Raw genomic sequence first — 15,867 nt, 5'->3', positions numbered from 1 at the left:
GCGTCCGGACCAAACACGGGCAGCCCCATGCGGGCTGCGAGCAGCTGCAGCATGGGGCGCCGGCCATGGGGCAGGTGAGGGGCTGCTTTTCCCAGGCTCAGCACCAGCTTGTAACCTGCCTCCGCTGCCAATCTGGGCCCCGTGCCAGCTTCAGGCTTGCCAGGCCTTGTTTGCTGCTGCTGCCCACCCAGAGCTCGTGTGCTGGGCGGCCCAGAGGCGGCAGTAGCAAACACAGCCCGGTGCGGCAAGTGGGGCAGCCGCTTTCCTCTACACCAAGCAGCTGCTGCCGCCACGACACAGCCCTGATGGGTAAGCCTGGAGCCGGCGCAGGGCCCAGGCTGGCAGCGGGGACAGGTTACAAGCTGGTGCTGAGTGTGGGAAAAGTGGCCCCACCCCTACCCCGTGGCCAGCGCCCTTTGCAGCAGCTGCTTGCAGCCTGCATAGGGCTGCCTGTGCCTGCTCAAGACAGTATCATGCAGACTGCGAGTGGCTGCACCAGGGAGCATGGGCCACCAGTGAGCGGGGGGCCATGGAGGGCACTTTTCCCGGCACTCAGCTCCACCTCCTTCCCTGCCGGCAAACAGGGGGTTGGGGCTGCATGCTGCCCCCCACCTGTACTGTGGAACTGGGGGGGCACTGGGAGTGAGCCGGGTGCATGGGGCCCACACTGGTGTCCCAGGGCCAGCACCAACAGGGCCCAGAGCAGGGTGGCAGGAGCACAGGGGTCCTGGGCAGCAGGGGCTCCATGGAGCCCGGCCAGCTCCCTGCTCTCCCTGCTGGTGCAGCCCAACCCAGCTCCATAGACCCCTGCCAGCCTGCACCCTGCTCTGGGCCCCACCAGCGCTGGCCCCCAGACATTGGGAAATTGGTCCCAAGATGGTGACCTGTCAAGGGGCGGGGCTACCCATGTGGCCCTTGACAGCTTGGCAAAACTGGGTACGCTGCCCTCTGCCTGAAATAATTGCCTGCCCCTGTTCTAGCATGAGCTACAAAATATCTGGTAGGTTCAGGGGAGAAATTATATGTATGGTCTCATTGCCCTGGTGACTCTCTCCAGGTTTTTCACTTTTTTTTTATGTTGATTTTTATAACCCAGTGTTGGTCAACTCATTCAGCCCCAATGCCCAGATCCAGCATGTGGAATCAGTCCACAACCCTGATCTGGCACAGAGTGCCATGTCATCTGGCCACGGGGCTCCCCAAAAGTCTGTAAATTCTGGGAGTCATGGCAGGTAACACTGCTGTTGCTGTGCTGCTAAATTTCTGGACCCATGACAAGCCCTGTGGGCTGAATGACTTGCCTCCATGGACTGTTATAATCCCCATTATAGACCGTTGCACTTAGAATAGTATCTTTTTGTAAAATATTTTAATGTTTCAAAGAAAGCTTAATGAAGCCTCATGGCATTGTTATAAAAGCACAGGATACATTTTAAGGCTGCTTGCAGATGTTTAAAAAAAAAAAGAAAGAAAAAAAAATGCACTTTACCAGAAGAAGCAGCATGTTACTTCAACCGGGCTCTGCAGCATCTGTATAGATATGTGCTTCAGCAGGGCTTTTTGGCACTTTTATATATTAGCTTATTCAATCTGCTGTTAGATAAAAGTGCCTGATCTATACAGATGTCTGGCAAGCCGTGTCCTGGTAACGTGCTGCCTCTTCTGGGCATGCGCTGGGCTTGGCGTGGGATTGCACAGAGTTGAAAATAAAGGCACTGTTCTAGTTGTTGGGTTTTGTTTGTTTTTAACATCTGCAAGCAACCTATCTGTTCAAGAAACTCAGGCTATTAAATCTAGGGGTGTGCAAGACGGGCCATATTTTATTTGGATTCAGCCCGAATCGGGGACAGTGATTCAGTTTGTTAATTTGGATCACCGTCCCGATTCAATTCATCTGAATCTGAAGATTTGATGCTGATTCAGAGAATCAGCGATTCAGCTATAGACATGGCTTTAAATGTTTTTTTTACATGTCTCAAGATGCCAGGCGTGGCTCATGTATGCTGCGATGGTGAGGTGGATGGAACGTCCCACAGGAGTGCGGGGGAGCCCCCCACATGCTTGGCGGTGAACCAGAAAGTGGACCGGAGGTATTTCCAGTCCACTTCCGGGTCTGCCAGGGAGCGCATGCCCACCCCACCCCCCACGTGCCCCCCTGGCTTGGTGATCGACCATGGGGGGACCCAGGTGGTCCCTCAGACTCAGGAGGCACCGGTCGCCAAGCCAGGGGGAGGGTCCACTTCTGGGTCCACTGCCAAGTGCTCTGGGGACCTCCCCACTCCCCGTGCTCCTGTGGGACACTTCATCCGCCCCACCGTTTCAAGCATTCATGAGCCGCCAGGTACCTTGAGGTATGTAGAAAAGACATTTTAAAGCTGTGTCTATGTCCAAATCATCAAATTTCTCCAAATCTCTCTGAATCAGTTCAGAGGGTCTCTTAATTTGATCTGGAGAGATTAAAGGGTCTCCTGATACAATTCAGATTCAGAGATTTGGCCACTGAATCTCCACTGAATCAAATCAGCGACCGAAGTTTCGCACAGCCCTAATCAAGTCCCCAGTCACTTTGAAAATGTGGATTAACACTCCTAAATCATCAGGTTTAACACCCCTAAGTCAATAATGGGCACTTTTTAACAGTTTAAACCTAGAAATATGATATGCCTCATACCAGAGTTCATATCAGAGCTAGAAAATGGGAGCTCAATCTCCTGTGTTCGGTTTTCTGTTTCTGCCATGTGATTAATTCTTAATTAAATGAAAAACAGAATAAGGACATGTTTTTAAATGAGAGAACCTAGATAAATGATTAGCTTTGGTTGCTTGGATACAGCTAGGAGGGTGGTTCCAGTATTTGCTGAAAAGTCAGGTACCACTAGAGTACTGCACTTTATACTGAGAAATATTGTTTCCCAGATTCAAGACTGTTAAGAGAAGCTGTTGAGTTACATTCACTGACACTCATAATGACTTAAACTCACTTTTGATAATGCCAACTTTTTGTATTATAGCAATTCCAAATAATTTCATAAGTCCTAACTTTTTATAGTTATATATTCACCTTAGCCATAAAATGAAACTCAGAGCATAGGTTCTGCAATATTCTCTCAGCTGTCTTGATTTTACTTACCAATACCGTTAGGAAGAAGAAACTCCCTTGCACTGTGCTGCTTGGCATGGCTACTACCCTGTTGCCAAAGCACTTTGTGAAGCAGGTTGTAATGTGAACATTAAAAATAAAGAAGGGGAGACTCCACTTCTGACTGCATCAGCTAGAGGCTACCATGATATTGTAGAATGCTTGGCAGAGTGTGGAGCTGACCTTGATGCAACAGACAAGGTAAGTCATGGGTGAATGAGTCACATTTAGTCAAGAATTATGTGCAGTAAGCCTGGGTTTTACAGAACTATTTATACCTCCAAATTACTTTCTATAAAATACTTCATTTTAGTGCTGCAAACCATCATTATTTAAAATTTAAAAACATCTTCTAACATACTACAGTGAATGTTGATAACTACAGCATTTCCGAATTTGCTGACTGATATCCCTCCCTTCCTCCCCATGATTGTATCTATATTCAGGTAAGCCCATATCATCAACTTTATCTTTCTGTTACCCTTTTATGGCTGATCCTTATTCTTTTTTAAGAAAATAGGTGGAACATTGAGTCTTGAATAGCTTGTTGCAAATTACATTCCTAAAGAAACAGTGGCACTGGATGTATTGCTTTCCTTCAACACCTGCATGTTAGATTTAAGAGAATAAATCACTTCATTGTTTTCCAACTTCTAAACTAAATGTGTTTAAAAACAGCTGTAATCAGTTCAGAATCTTCCCCTCCCCCCCACACCTCTCCCATATTTGGCCCTAAAGAATAAATCTTGTTCTTAATGTGGCTGTCATGATAGTTAATACTGTTCATTCTGAAATTGCTGTTACATTTAAACAGTGTAGAGCTCAAAGAGCCACTGCTTACAACTGGAAATGCAGGAAGAAAGTAGTGTGTTTGCTTACAAGAGAGCTAAATGCAATTATTTTTTCTGTCCAGCCATACATTCTCTCTCAGTTTGTTCTAAATATACAATGTTATGCTTCTCTGAAACCACAAATCTAAGCAGATTGTCTGGATTCTTTTTTTATGCATTGGCTGCCACCTGTCAGTAAATCCTTAAACTAGTCTGGCATAGTTTCCATACCCGTTGCAAGGAAACTCTGTTGATTTGCCCTGACATGGGCACGTTGGGTTTTTTTGGTTTGTAATCAGTGAGGCAGGATAATACTGCCACAAAATGAATTATAAGTCTATCAAAAATGGTTTGTATGGTTAAATTAACTTTTTCTTTTTTAAATGATAGACAGTTGTCTTTGTGATTTCAGGATGGGCACATAGCCCTGCATCTTGCAGTGAGAAGATGTCAAATGGAAGTTGTTAAAACTCTCATTAGTCAGGGATGTTTTGTCGATTTCCAAGACAGACATGGAAATACCCCTCTGCATGTGGCCTGCAAAGATGGGAATGTTCCTATTGTGATGGCACTCTGTGAAACAAGTTGTAATTTGGATGTTACTAATAAGGTAAAGAAAGCAGAATCAATATTCAGATTATTTGTTAAATATCTTATCTTTTTTGGATGGCTAAGGTTCTCTTAACTTATAAATGATTACAATAGGAAAAGTCTGTTCTCCCCCTCAAAATAGGCTACCAGGAATTATTTAAAGAACCCCACCTTTATGAAGTTAACCATAACTTCATTGAAGCTGAATTACTTAGCAAGGAAAAAGGACTTGAATCGGTTGTAGCAATAAACTTTTCTTCAGCAGTTACATTAAGGTACATGCCAACATGCTTGCTTAGTAATATGGTCTTACTTCCTCCAGGAAACATTTAGGCAACTAGGAACAGATGGTATTTGTGGCAGTGTAAACAACTAAAGTGTTTTTTTATTATTTATTTAGAGGTGCTGGTCATCAGTTATATATTTTGAATACTGGGAAGGTTCAAATAAGGATGATCTTGCCTCAGCCAGGGAGTTGACCCATATGACCTCCAGAGGTCCCTCCCAGCTCTACTTTTGTATGATTCCATGAATCATATTGAATTATGTAAAATGAACCCATATTTTAGCTAATAGGTGATGAACCCTGCAGATTCCACTACCAACTGAAAACAAATGCTTTGTTGGAAGGTGAATGGGGGGGGCTTCATATAAATACTATACAATCAGTTGCAGAAATATTTGGCAAAATATTCCCATCTATAATGCTGATTCTAATGTTTTACAGGATGATTGCTAACAAAAAAAACCAACAAACCTAAACCTTTTCTAATGTAAACATTTAAGGGCTTGTTTCTTAGATATCTAAGTTAGCATTTTTAAGTCCCTCTTGTTATGATAGTTCTAAGTAGATTGTATGAGTATCTTGTAGATCAGGGTGGGCAAAATGTGGCAAGCAGGCTGGATTTTCTAGTGTATCTGCCACTGCCAGACCACCCTGCTGCCTGGGCACCCCAGCCTGTCCACCCTGCACCTACAACTGGAGGTGTCAGGCAGGGTCTCCATGTAGACTGGCTCGGTTCCCATGCAGGCAGGGCATACTCAGCTGGACAGGGCTGCAGGCAGGCAGGGAACAGCATCTGGGAATGGGACGGGAAGGTGGGGATGGGGCCAAGATCTTGGAGTGATGACAGCGCAGGGCCAGGGCCCAGGGCAGAGCCACAATCTGCTGTTCTCGCATCCCTGCGACAGGTGCCAGTTCCACAGGCAGGAGCATGCCAGGAGCAGATCATGGCTCTGCCATGGGCCTCAGCTCCGTGCTGTCACCATCGCAAGATCCCGGCCACTCATCCTGCTCCCAGACTCCACTCCCTGCTCACCTGTGGCCCCATCCCATTTGCCTGGCCAAGTGTGCCCTTCCTGCAGGGTTCCTGGGCTGATCTCCATGGCAACTCCGGGATCAGGATCATGGGGTAGTGACAGCATGGGGCTAGGCCCCAGGGCAGTGCCACTTAAGGAGTTTTTGCGGGAAGGGCGTGTGCTCATCCAACGTGCAACAGCTCACCAAAACTTGTTAAGGGGCCGTCCAGCCCAAATAATTGTCCACCCCGGTTGTAGATCTTAACGTTCTGGCTTTCGTTCTAGGAGTCTTTAAAAGAATAATAACCTACTTCAGGAAATTATCCTGTTGCTAGTTTTGAATAGCTTTAATGGAAGCAGTTAGACTCTGCTGCCATACCATGTATGGCGAGTGCATGGTATTTAGCTTTGAATGCCTACTTCTGCATAGGTAGAAGGATATTGTTATGTCATACAGTTTTCATAGACCACCAGCTTTGAAGGAGTTAATCATAGGGGTCATTTGTGGTATTCTGTGAAACATTTTTATTAAAAAAAAAAGTAATAATAGCTCTTTTTCTGAAAGCATACATAATCTTGAAATACAATATTAGTAATTAATGTCTCCATTCATTACAAAGCTTCTGACCTTCTGTGCTGCAGAGAGCTATGTAAGAGTGTGGATTTTTGGCTTAAAGGCTGGTCTGGCACAGTCTTTTTTTTTTTTTTTTTTAATATAAAGATCAGTAGCTGCCAAGTGGAAAGCTTTTGGTAATAAGTTCTCCACCCCTTATGTTAACGTAAGCCTGATTGATTGGGCAATTACATGCAGAGCCACGGTTGAGAACATGTTTTTTGGGAAGGTGAATTAATGCAGCTGAAGACCAGATTAGCACCTCTTTTCATGACTGAGGATCTTGGGCTGCGCTCAGTGTGAAGGGGAATAATAACCAGCCTCTAAGTGTTAAATAGACATGGTACCTTGTCTATGGAAGTCTAAGGTATTTTTGTCCTATCTTTTTTAGTAGACCAGACTCTTTCTCTTGGAAGAGACTTGAGCTGTGTTTGTATATAACATCGTTATTCTGCTGGGTCCTTTTTTAAAAGCAAACTGCTACCAATGTGATTCAGTTAACTCAATTAAGCACACATCTTGGATTCATAAACATGGTACTACCCATACAAGTGCAATAGATGCTGTCTCACATTTTGTTCTGTGATAAGGGACCTTAAAGAGCCTCATATTTATTTGAGTTCTGGGTTTTGAAGGGGTAGAGATCTTTCTCTAAGTAATTATCTTAGCTGTGCTAGAAACTTTGAAGGTCATAATGCTTGGACCTTATTACAAAAATAAGAAAACTTGAATTTACTTAGTAAAAGGAAGCGTTTAGAATGAGAGGAGAGAGAAGATGTCATATGAATAAATGAAAAGAGCACTTACAAGTTCAGAGAAGATAATGACAGATGTGAGTACAGAAGATACAGGAATTGTATCCACTCTGAGGACAGTGTTTTTGCTGTTTGTGGCAATGCCTAGATGGGGTAGATGGAATCCTCACATTGAACGATAACACCAGACAGTGGCTCAGATTTGGAAGTTGATATCTGATACCATACAGAAGGAAAGAAGAGTTGGTTAAGACCATTCACATCTGAGTGTCTGTCAGCCTTAGAAAATACTAGGGGATCTCCTGCTGTTGCTTTGCTATGTTGACTGAGCTTCTAGCGTGTACCTGGGGCTCTTTGTATCCCTCTCTGGCCATCACAGGCTCCCCATGTATCATCTTCCCATCCCCCTCTCTGCTCACTATGCCAAGTCTTATCCCTTGTGTGGGGGTTCTTTATGCCCTCCCTCTGTGGGGGGCTTCTGTATGCCCTCTTTGTATGTTTCTCCCATTCAAGGAACCCCCAAACTTGCCCTCATGCCAGAGCTGTCTAAGCTCCCAATCTCTATTTCTCCTTCATGTCTGTTCTCTAGCCCCATCATTCTTCTTTCAGTTGAGGCAATAAGTAATTCAGTGTGATGTGTTACTCTACTTCAGTGGGAATGAATGTTTTAGGCAGTCATGTCACAGATTAGCCCCTTTCCCAAGTGCCACTCTGATCCCCTTCCCCTGCCTAATCTTCTGCTCTGCTTTCTATTCCCATCCATGTGGTCCCTACTGCTCTGCTTTCTGTGTCCTGCCCTATCTGTCGCTTTGCTGTCTGTCTTCTCCCAATCTGCCATGTGCGCCACACAGAGGCAGCTTGCACCACTTCTGACAGATGTGTCGCTGGTTGCCTACCTCCGATTTACTGGGGGCATGGCTGGAGTTGAAACCAGGCATTCTTATGCTAGAAGGCATTAACAGTTACTCTGACAGACAATTGCAGAACTACTTGAAACTGTACTAAACAGACATCTACAGTTTCATGTGTCCCTCCTACCTTCAGTGCCCCAGCTTTCCACATATTCAGTAGCATTCTACCCACTGATATCTACACCAGTCCTTGGAAATTTTGAATTGATCAGATGTGCTATTCAGAATTTGCCAGGATTTTGTAGTCTGGAAGTTGAGTGTCAGGCCTCACAAACCTAATTACATGTAATCAAACAAGGATAGTGAGAAGTCATTCCTGTAATGAAGATGACAAGTATTTCTTGCAACAGCCTCTTTCTACCACTCTAGTAAATTCTACAATTTCTACTGTTAGACCACATCTTCATATTTTGCATGTTCTGCAGCCATCATTCCCTCCTATTCTAGGTTCTGATGCATCTGTCTTTTACATCTGTATCTTGGCATCTTCTTTCGTTCTCTAGTTTTCAAACTTTTCCTCGTCTTCCACTTCCAGCTTCCTTTCTGCATCTTCCTACCTTGTTCTTCAGTGCTCCTCGCCCACCACCTTTCTCCAAAAAATCCTGTGTCTCAATCCAGATCAGTATACTGCTCTTTTGCTTGCAAGGTCCCCGCTGCTAAGACATCCTTTCCCTTTGACATTCTTGCCTATGGATATCGTTTGTCACTCCTGGAAAACAGTCCTGTGCCACTCTGTTTTACTGAAAGTTAGAGATCCTCACTTATCACCAGGAATCTTGGGACCTTAGTGCAGTCGTGCTACCCCTGACTTATTTTAAGTTTCCTGTTTCTAAGTCCTGAACTCCAATCTTATTTTTTGATTAAATCAGACTTAAAACTATGCAAGCGCAACTCTTCTAAACTCAGTACATTCTTGTCAGTCCTTAATTGTGTAGCACATGTATGTAGTACTTATGTGGCATCTGTCTAACGAAAAATAAACCTGTCTGAAAATTAGGCTCTCTAACCAGCTTAATAGAAACTTCATTTAATTTTTCTCCTATTATAGTATGGGCGAACGCCTTTACATCTGGCAGCAAATAATGGAATTCTTGATGTTGTGCGGTTCCTCTGTGTCACTGGTGCCAATGTAGAAGCTTTCACTTCTGTAAGTATAATACATTATGTTCTTTACTTGTTTCCTACTACCATAAATAAAACAACTTAAAGCTTCTGTCTCAGAGGAAAAGTGATAGCCTATTATAGTTGTAGTTTGAAACGGTAAAAATTGTTGTAAGACTAGAGTTCACTTTGACTTCGACAAATATTGTCACCAGCCCACACACAGGTGATGCCCAGCCTGATGCATTTTAAATATAAAACAAATTGAGGTGCAGTACAACTCCCACATCATCTGCAGAACCTTAAAGGAAATTTAGTTGTAGCCTATTTTCAGTAAGTACAGCTGGCCATTTTTCTCAGCATGTCAAGTGCCTGTGTAAACACATTTCAAATCTTTTTTTAGATGCTTTTTTAAAATAGCTTTCATTTTATTTTAGTGAAAATATTTCATGGCGTACATGTGTGGGTGGGTGAATGGATGAGCTAGCATGCAGGTGTACTTGCAAAGCAATTACTGCCTGTCATACTGATCTGCACCTCTGCCTCCCATCAATACTACCACCTCAAGTGCTTTTCATTCTCAGCAATGTTTAGATATGTTCCGCTGACTGGCATGTCCAGAGGAGTGATGAAGAACAAGTAGCCCCCCTCACATATCATTGTCCATATGTTAAACAAATACATACTACCTTGTTTACAGAAGGAATACAGCTAAATCACTCTAAATTACCGTGTGCCCTATCCGGGATATCCTGTCCAGGAAAAGCTGCACAGTCCATGTACATTAAAAAGTAGTCATTGAAGAGCTATGGACTCCTAAGGAACTTGTTTCCAGTTCGTTACTTTGAAATTACACTTGAGATTTCTAAAACTAAAAGAGGATTCTGTCTATCTATAGATATAAAAATTCTTTCACTAGTCAGACACACACACACACACACACACACACACACATATATAAATAAAAAAATTGTGTGTCTGTGACTAGTAAACACAGCATTTACTGTATAGTCACTGTTCCCTGCACATGTATTAACTTGTTGGTTTCCTCTCTTGGTGTCTCTTTAACAAAATGGCATAGGGGAGAGAATTATTTAAAGTATAAAATAGGAATTATAAATGATAATAAATTTGCCAGAAGAAGTAGGCTGGTTATACAGGAGACATGTTTGCCAGGATGCTGCATACAATCACTGTTGATAGGATGAGGGAAATGGGGAGCACATGGTGATTTAATGACGTTTCCAGTGTTTTGTTTTCTTGACTGGGGCATTAAACTGGCAGGGGAAATCCTAAGAGTCATTCTCTCTGAAATGCTTATAGTTTGACTCTCCTCTTTCTGGGAGCAGTTTTTCAGTTCATTGGTGCTTAAACATTTTTGGTAGATGTTAGAACCATTTTTTAATTTGAAATTTCAGCTGCAGAAATGTTTTTAGTGATTTAAGAAAACTTTATGCTTCTGGAATACACAACTAGCTTTTATATTAAAAAAGGTATATGCATATATGCTAGTTGACAGTTCTTTGCTCCCTCATAATGATTGGTTTTCTGGAATTGTACTACATGTATATTCCCCAAAGTGTTTTTAATATAACTATGTGCAGATAGCCAGTTAAACTTGTAACTAGCTGTTTACATCAAAAAGAGGTAACTGCATGTAGTCTTCATGCATACGTTAAATGTATATTCATAAAATCAAGCCTTTTTTGCTTAACCACTGCTCGTTCAAAAAATCCTTCCTTTTTAAAGAATCTATAAAGATAGCTTGAGTAGGAAAGCTGTTTATTGAAAACCAGTTGTGTATGTGTTGGGTAGGGGGTTCAAATATATGTTGTAGGTGCAAATATAAGTGACACTTTGTACCCAGAAAATACTGTGGTTTTTCAATTTCACATTGGCTATGATAAAATGACAGTCCTGTTAGGTACGTTATGCTTGCTTCTCCCTAGAAGTTCTTAACCAGCAGACTGTCTATCCTATTATAATACAGCTGTCTTTCAAAGAGCATGACATTCTTCAAAATTCCTGCTTAAAGAATTTTGAACTTCTAAGTGAAGCTACCAGAAATTAAGACAATTTATGATCACAGGTACATCTCAATTCACAAAGTCCAAGTGGATTTTTCATGCAGGGCTTTCTTTCTGATTTTCCTCTATAAGAAGCATTATGGTTTTCTATTTTGGTGGGTTTGATGAAATTGTAGTACAATGCCATTATTTATATAGCACATTTTATACCAACAGATGCTTTAGAGCAGGGGTGGCCAACCCACAGTACAAGTGTCCCAAGTAGCATGGGCAGCTTCTCTGTGTGGCACACAGCAAATAGGGTGTGGGGGTAGGCAACACAGCAGCACATTGTCCAGGAGCAGAAAGCAGAGCAGCAGATCAGGCAGGAGAAGGGAATTAGAGTGACACTTGGAGGGCAGGGGGTTAATTTGTGGCATGCCTGCTTGAAAGCTTCTCTTCTCTCCCCACCCCGTGCATTGGAGTACTAAGATGTGAACATCAAACTCCAATTACTTGAGCTGAATATGGCTTTATCACCCTATTAGAGTGGCTTACAGAAACTGCATCTCTAGTTACACATTCTGACAGATAGGAATTGAACCCACTAGACCATCCTTCCTGTCAAATGGAAGACCCATAGGTAATATGGTCAGGGAAGAGAAGAAGGGATGTTGTAAAAAAAGTCATGGTCAAGGAAAGGAAATGAGAAATATTGACATTGCAAATATTTTTGGATAAAATTAAAGCTAATTATTTACCTGAAGAAGAGGTGCTGATTTTAAATTGACTTAATTCCTATGGTCAGGTACAATTTTGCTTTTTTGCTGCCAGTGCTACCTTGCTGGTGTTGAATCTCTAGCATCTTTGTTCAAAGCTAATAGGGTTGTTGTCAACACACCGGATTTTATAGGCAACAGAAAATGTCTCTTAAGCGGACCTTGAATTTTTGCAAGCAAGGACGTTTATTTCACACTTAGGAATGACATTATGAATTGCATAAAACCCTCAGGTGCTTCTTATGACTGTGCAGACTTGGCTTTAAAAACTGAGCAGTAATAAAAACAGAGAAATCTGAAAAACAGACTTAACTTTGCCAGCAGTTTTTTTTTTGTAAATACAGCACACCTGTCCTCTGTCTACAAAAATAAAAGGGATAAAAATCATTGTAAATGAAAAATTGTTTCACTATCAAAGTACCATGCAGCACAAAGCAGTAGCATTAATGTAGTCCAAAGAGTAAAGGAAGTAAGCATTTTTTGTCAGTTCATTTCATATTAGATTGCTGATCTATGAAGCCTTGGTAATTAATTGTCACAGGTAAAATGCTGAAAACAGTCTTTTTTGCCTCCTTTTTAAGGTTGTTGAAGCTTTTAAAATCATAAAGCACATTATTTTTGGTTCTTGAAAATCTTTGTCCAGTAACTAATTCACTGTTGTCCCTTTTTTTTTTTTTTTACCTATTAATAAACATTTAATCACTTACTTTTTTTCTTAATAAATATGCTGATGTTTTAAAACATTTAATATCAGGTTTTAGTAGGTGGTGTCTAGAAATGACCGACATCCTATGCTTTTAATTGGATAAGAAGGATAGTATTTAGAGGGGAGTCCTGGCATTGTTCTACGCCTCTGAATCCAAAGCATTTTTTTACTGTAACATCAGGATACCAATTTGCAAAGGGAATTCTATTGTGCATTTTATCTTGTCACTTTTGGATGATTAAACAAAACAGGAATTCCAGTTGGGGGTAATCCCTTGCTGGTTCTTTTCTAATCCACTTGCCTCTGACAACAATTATTCTGTGGTTGCCTTGAGCAGTACTGATCTCCTCTACACATGGTTTTTCACTGCAGACAAAAGAAAAATCCTTGCAGCTAATAACTTATCTTTAACAGGATGGGAAAACAGCAGAAGATCTTGCAAGAACAGAGCAGCATGAACATGTAGCCAGTCTGCTTGCGAGGCTCAAAAAGGTAGGAACTCATGACTGACGCTTTGTATAAATGAGACTTTACTTTGCCCTGTGTCGTTTGTTTGTTCTTAAAATATAGAGGAGCTTTCTAGTCGCAGAAACTGAGAAAATGAGGCATTCACAAAATAATCAAAACTAAGTGTTGTAAAAGTTCTCACTCAAGTGCAGTTGCTCTCAGTAGGTGCATCTGCACAAGATGCTGTGTCACCATAACAACGAGTTAAGGTGATGTAGCATTGGCAGGCACTAACCGTGACGCTGCCGGTACTGCGCAGTAAGGTCGGAAACGACCCATACGCCACCAGGACTGTGCAGTACCGGTGAGTACTGTGCAGTGGGGCACACGTGTAGATGTGCCCACTTTTATCTAATTAAGATAATAAATTTCCTCATAATGAAGTGAGATCTCTAATTCCATACAAATATTAACAAGAATTGCCAAAGAAGATCAGACCACATGAGCCTCTTGGCCTGGAATCCTATCTCTGACAGGTAACAGCTCTAGCTGCTTCCAGGAAAGAAAAGATATTGGCAATTAAGGAATAAACTTGCCTGGAAGGGATTTTTCCTACATCATTTTAGTGGTTGACTAATGTTCTGAAGTACGAGGGCATACATCTCCTCATCCAGATATTTTTACTTTCATGTCACATAATTGTAACATGTTCTCATTATTCCTGTAAGTCTTTGGTCCATTTTTAATTCTACTAAACTAAATGATGTCTTGTATTAATGAATTCAAGAGTTTATTTTAATAGAGCATAAAGTATGTTCAGTTCTAAGTTTGTAAAGTAAAACGTTTAAGTCAAGAACTGGCCTTTGTTGATGTATGTATTTTTTTTTTTGTCCAAATCTATTTCTAATTGCCGTAGTCTAATTGTGGAATAAATCCAAATTTAAACGATGTAGCTAAGACCTTATTTGCCTTCATTGGACAATGTAGATGATATATAGTAAATAAGGTAGTGATTTGATTTATCGAACAAGATTAAAAATAAATACTGAACAGTTTGTTATGCTCTACATACAGTGCAGTTGGTGCAGGTAGTGAAACAAGGTTGTTCTGGGAAAACGTAGTGTTATTCTGAAATGCATAAGTACAGAAAGACAAGAACTAAGACTAGGGAGCTTTGCTTTTTGGTGACTTTCGATCTCCAGGAAAAGAAGAAAGGGATAGCTAGCTCCTTGTACCCCTATCAACTTATAGAGAAGGGCAAAGTCTGTGTATTTGTTTGCTTCTCTTCAGAAGAAAAGATGGGAGAGATTAGACAAATCTGACAAAGAAGGTTTTTGGATAACTGTAGCCCTTTTATACAATAGCATAGCAGAACTTGGGTCGTTCCATGGGTTACATTCCTGTGATAATTACTGAGACTATGTGAAGCAGCCCGTGGGTCACATACAGGTATAGCACACAGTTGTATGCTCCAGTTTGTTGCAGTTTTTGTTTCAGAGGGTGACACTTCTCCAGTCAGCTATGCTAAACTACCATTGAGCTCCAGCTGAGCAGAAAAGTGGTGCCCTACAGCAAACAGTTGCACAGCTCATCACTTGTTCCACAAACCTGCCGCAAATTAAGCAGATTATTTTGAGGTGGTTTGAAATTAATCTGGTTTTACTGTGTGGATATTTATTGAAAGCTTTCCTTCTATCTCTGAAGAGAGTGCATGTTAATTAATATGTCTATAATCAGACATCCCCTTGCAACAGGCAGTCTGATAAATAGCAACTAACAAACTGAAGTAGTATCCATAAAAGGGGTCTTTATTATCCAAGATGGGTGATAATGCTGAAATATTTGTGCTTTCAGAGCACAGTGCATTTTTCTTTATAGATGATATAAAAATTGGTGGACTGGTTTCATGGTGGTTCAAATAACCTCATCCTAATGGAGAAAATGGGCAGTTGGCATCCCGTGAAATAGGTTTTCTGAACTGCAAATATAGGTCCCCCTCCAATAAGTAGTTATCAGATTGAGAGGGACAGAAATTGGATCTGATGATACTTCTGTTGCTTTTCTCAGCTGAGACACTGCATCTAATTTTAATATCTCTTTCCTTTAGATTTGAATATCTTTTTTTAATTGCTTTACATTTTTAATGGTGTACACTTTTGTTCAGGCGTACGTAAACTGTAACAGCGTGCCCATCTTTCCTCCCTCTCCTCCCACCTTCCCAACTGGTGATAAGGGTGGAAGGAAAACCTTCCTTTCTCCCCTGCAGCTTTCTGCTGTCTCTGTCCCAACATCCCTAAAGGGCCACTGTTCAAAGACTGTGCAGCGCCTTGTTCAGTCTTGTGCTCAGCTGTTGGGTTTGGAGTCTTACAAGGGGGAGTTCAAATTGAAGGGAAGAAGAGAGCTGCAGAGCAGCTTTGTCTGGGATGCTCCCTGCTGCCAGCTGGGAAGAAGAGAAGGATAATTAGCAGACCCCAGGGAAGGAATGTTGGTTTCTTCTTTCTGAGCACCTACACCTCCAAAATTAATCCATTGTACTGATGGTATACCAAAAACTGAGCTTCTGTTAATTGGTATTGGTTTAGTCCTAGAACTGTTAACTCAAATGTTAGTATTGATTTGTAAATCCTAAATTATGTTCTAACTTTTTTAGTTTCCTTTGCTCACATAACACATGAGCAATTTGTAGTGCC

The 15,867-nt window shown here is 41.7% G+C and overlaps 1 protein-coding gene across 1 annotated transcript in view; it reads left to right on the top strand.

The window, feature by feature from the left end:
* The window catches only part of DAPK1 (death associated protein kinase 1), a 76,826-nt gene that overhangs the window by 37,443 nt on the left and 23,516 nt on the right, over nucleotides 1-15,867 (top strand). The window contains exons 15-18 of the mRNA XM_006018471.3: nucleotides 3,143-3,340; nucleotides 4,382-4,579; nucleotides 9,187-9,285; nucleotides 13,145-13,222. Coding sequence (XP_006018533.1) covers nucleotides 3,143-3,340; nucleotides 4,382-4,579; nucleotides 9,187-9,285; nucleotides 13,145-13,222 — 573 coding nt within the window. The remainder of the gene's footprint in view (nucleotides 1-3,142; nucleotides 3,341-4,381; nucleotides 4,580-9,186; nucleotides 9,286-13,144; nucleotides 13,223-15,867) is intronic.

This window comes from Alligator sinensis, unplaced genomic scaffold (genome assembly GCF_000455745.1).
Source record: "Alligator sinensis unplaced genomic scaffold, ASM45574v1 scaffold240_1, whole genome shotgun sequence".
NCBI lineage: Eukaryota > Metazoa > Chordata > Crocodylia > Alligatoridae > Alligator > Alligator sinensis.
The sequence above is the reverse complement of the archived record's forward strand: the minus strand, read 5'-3'. Positions and strand labels throughout refer to the sequence as shown.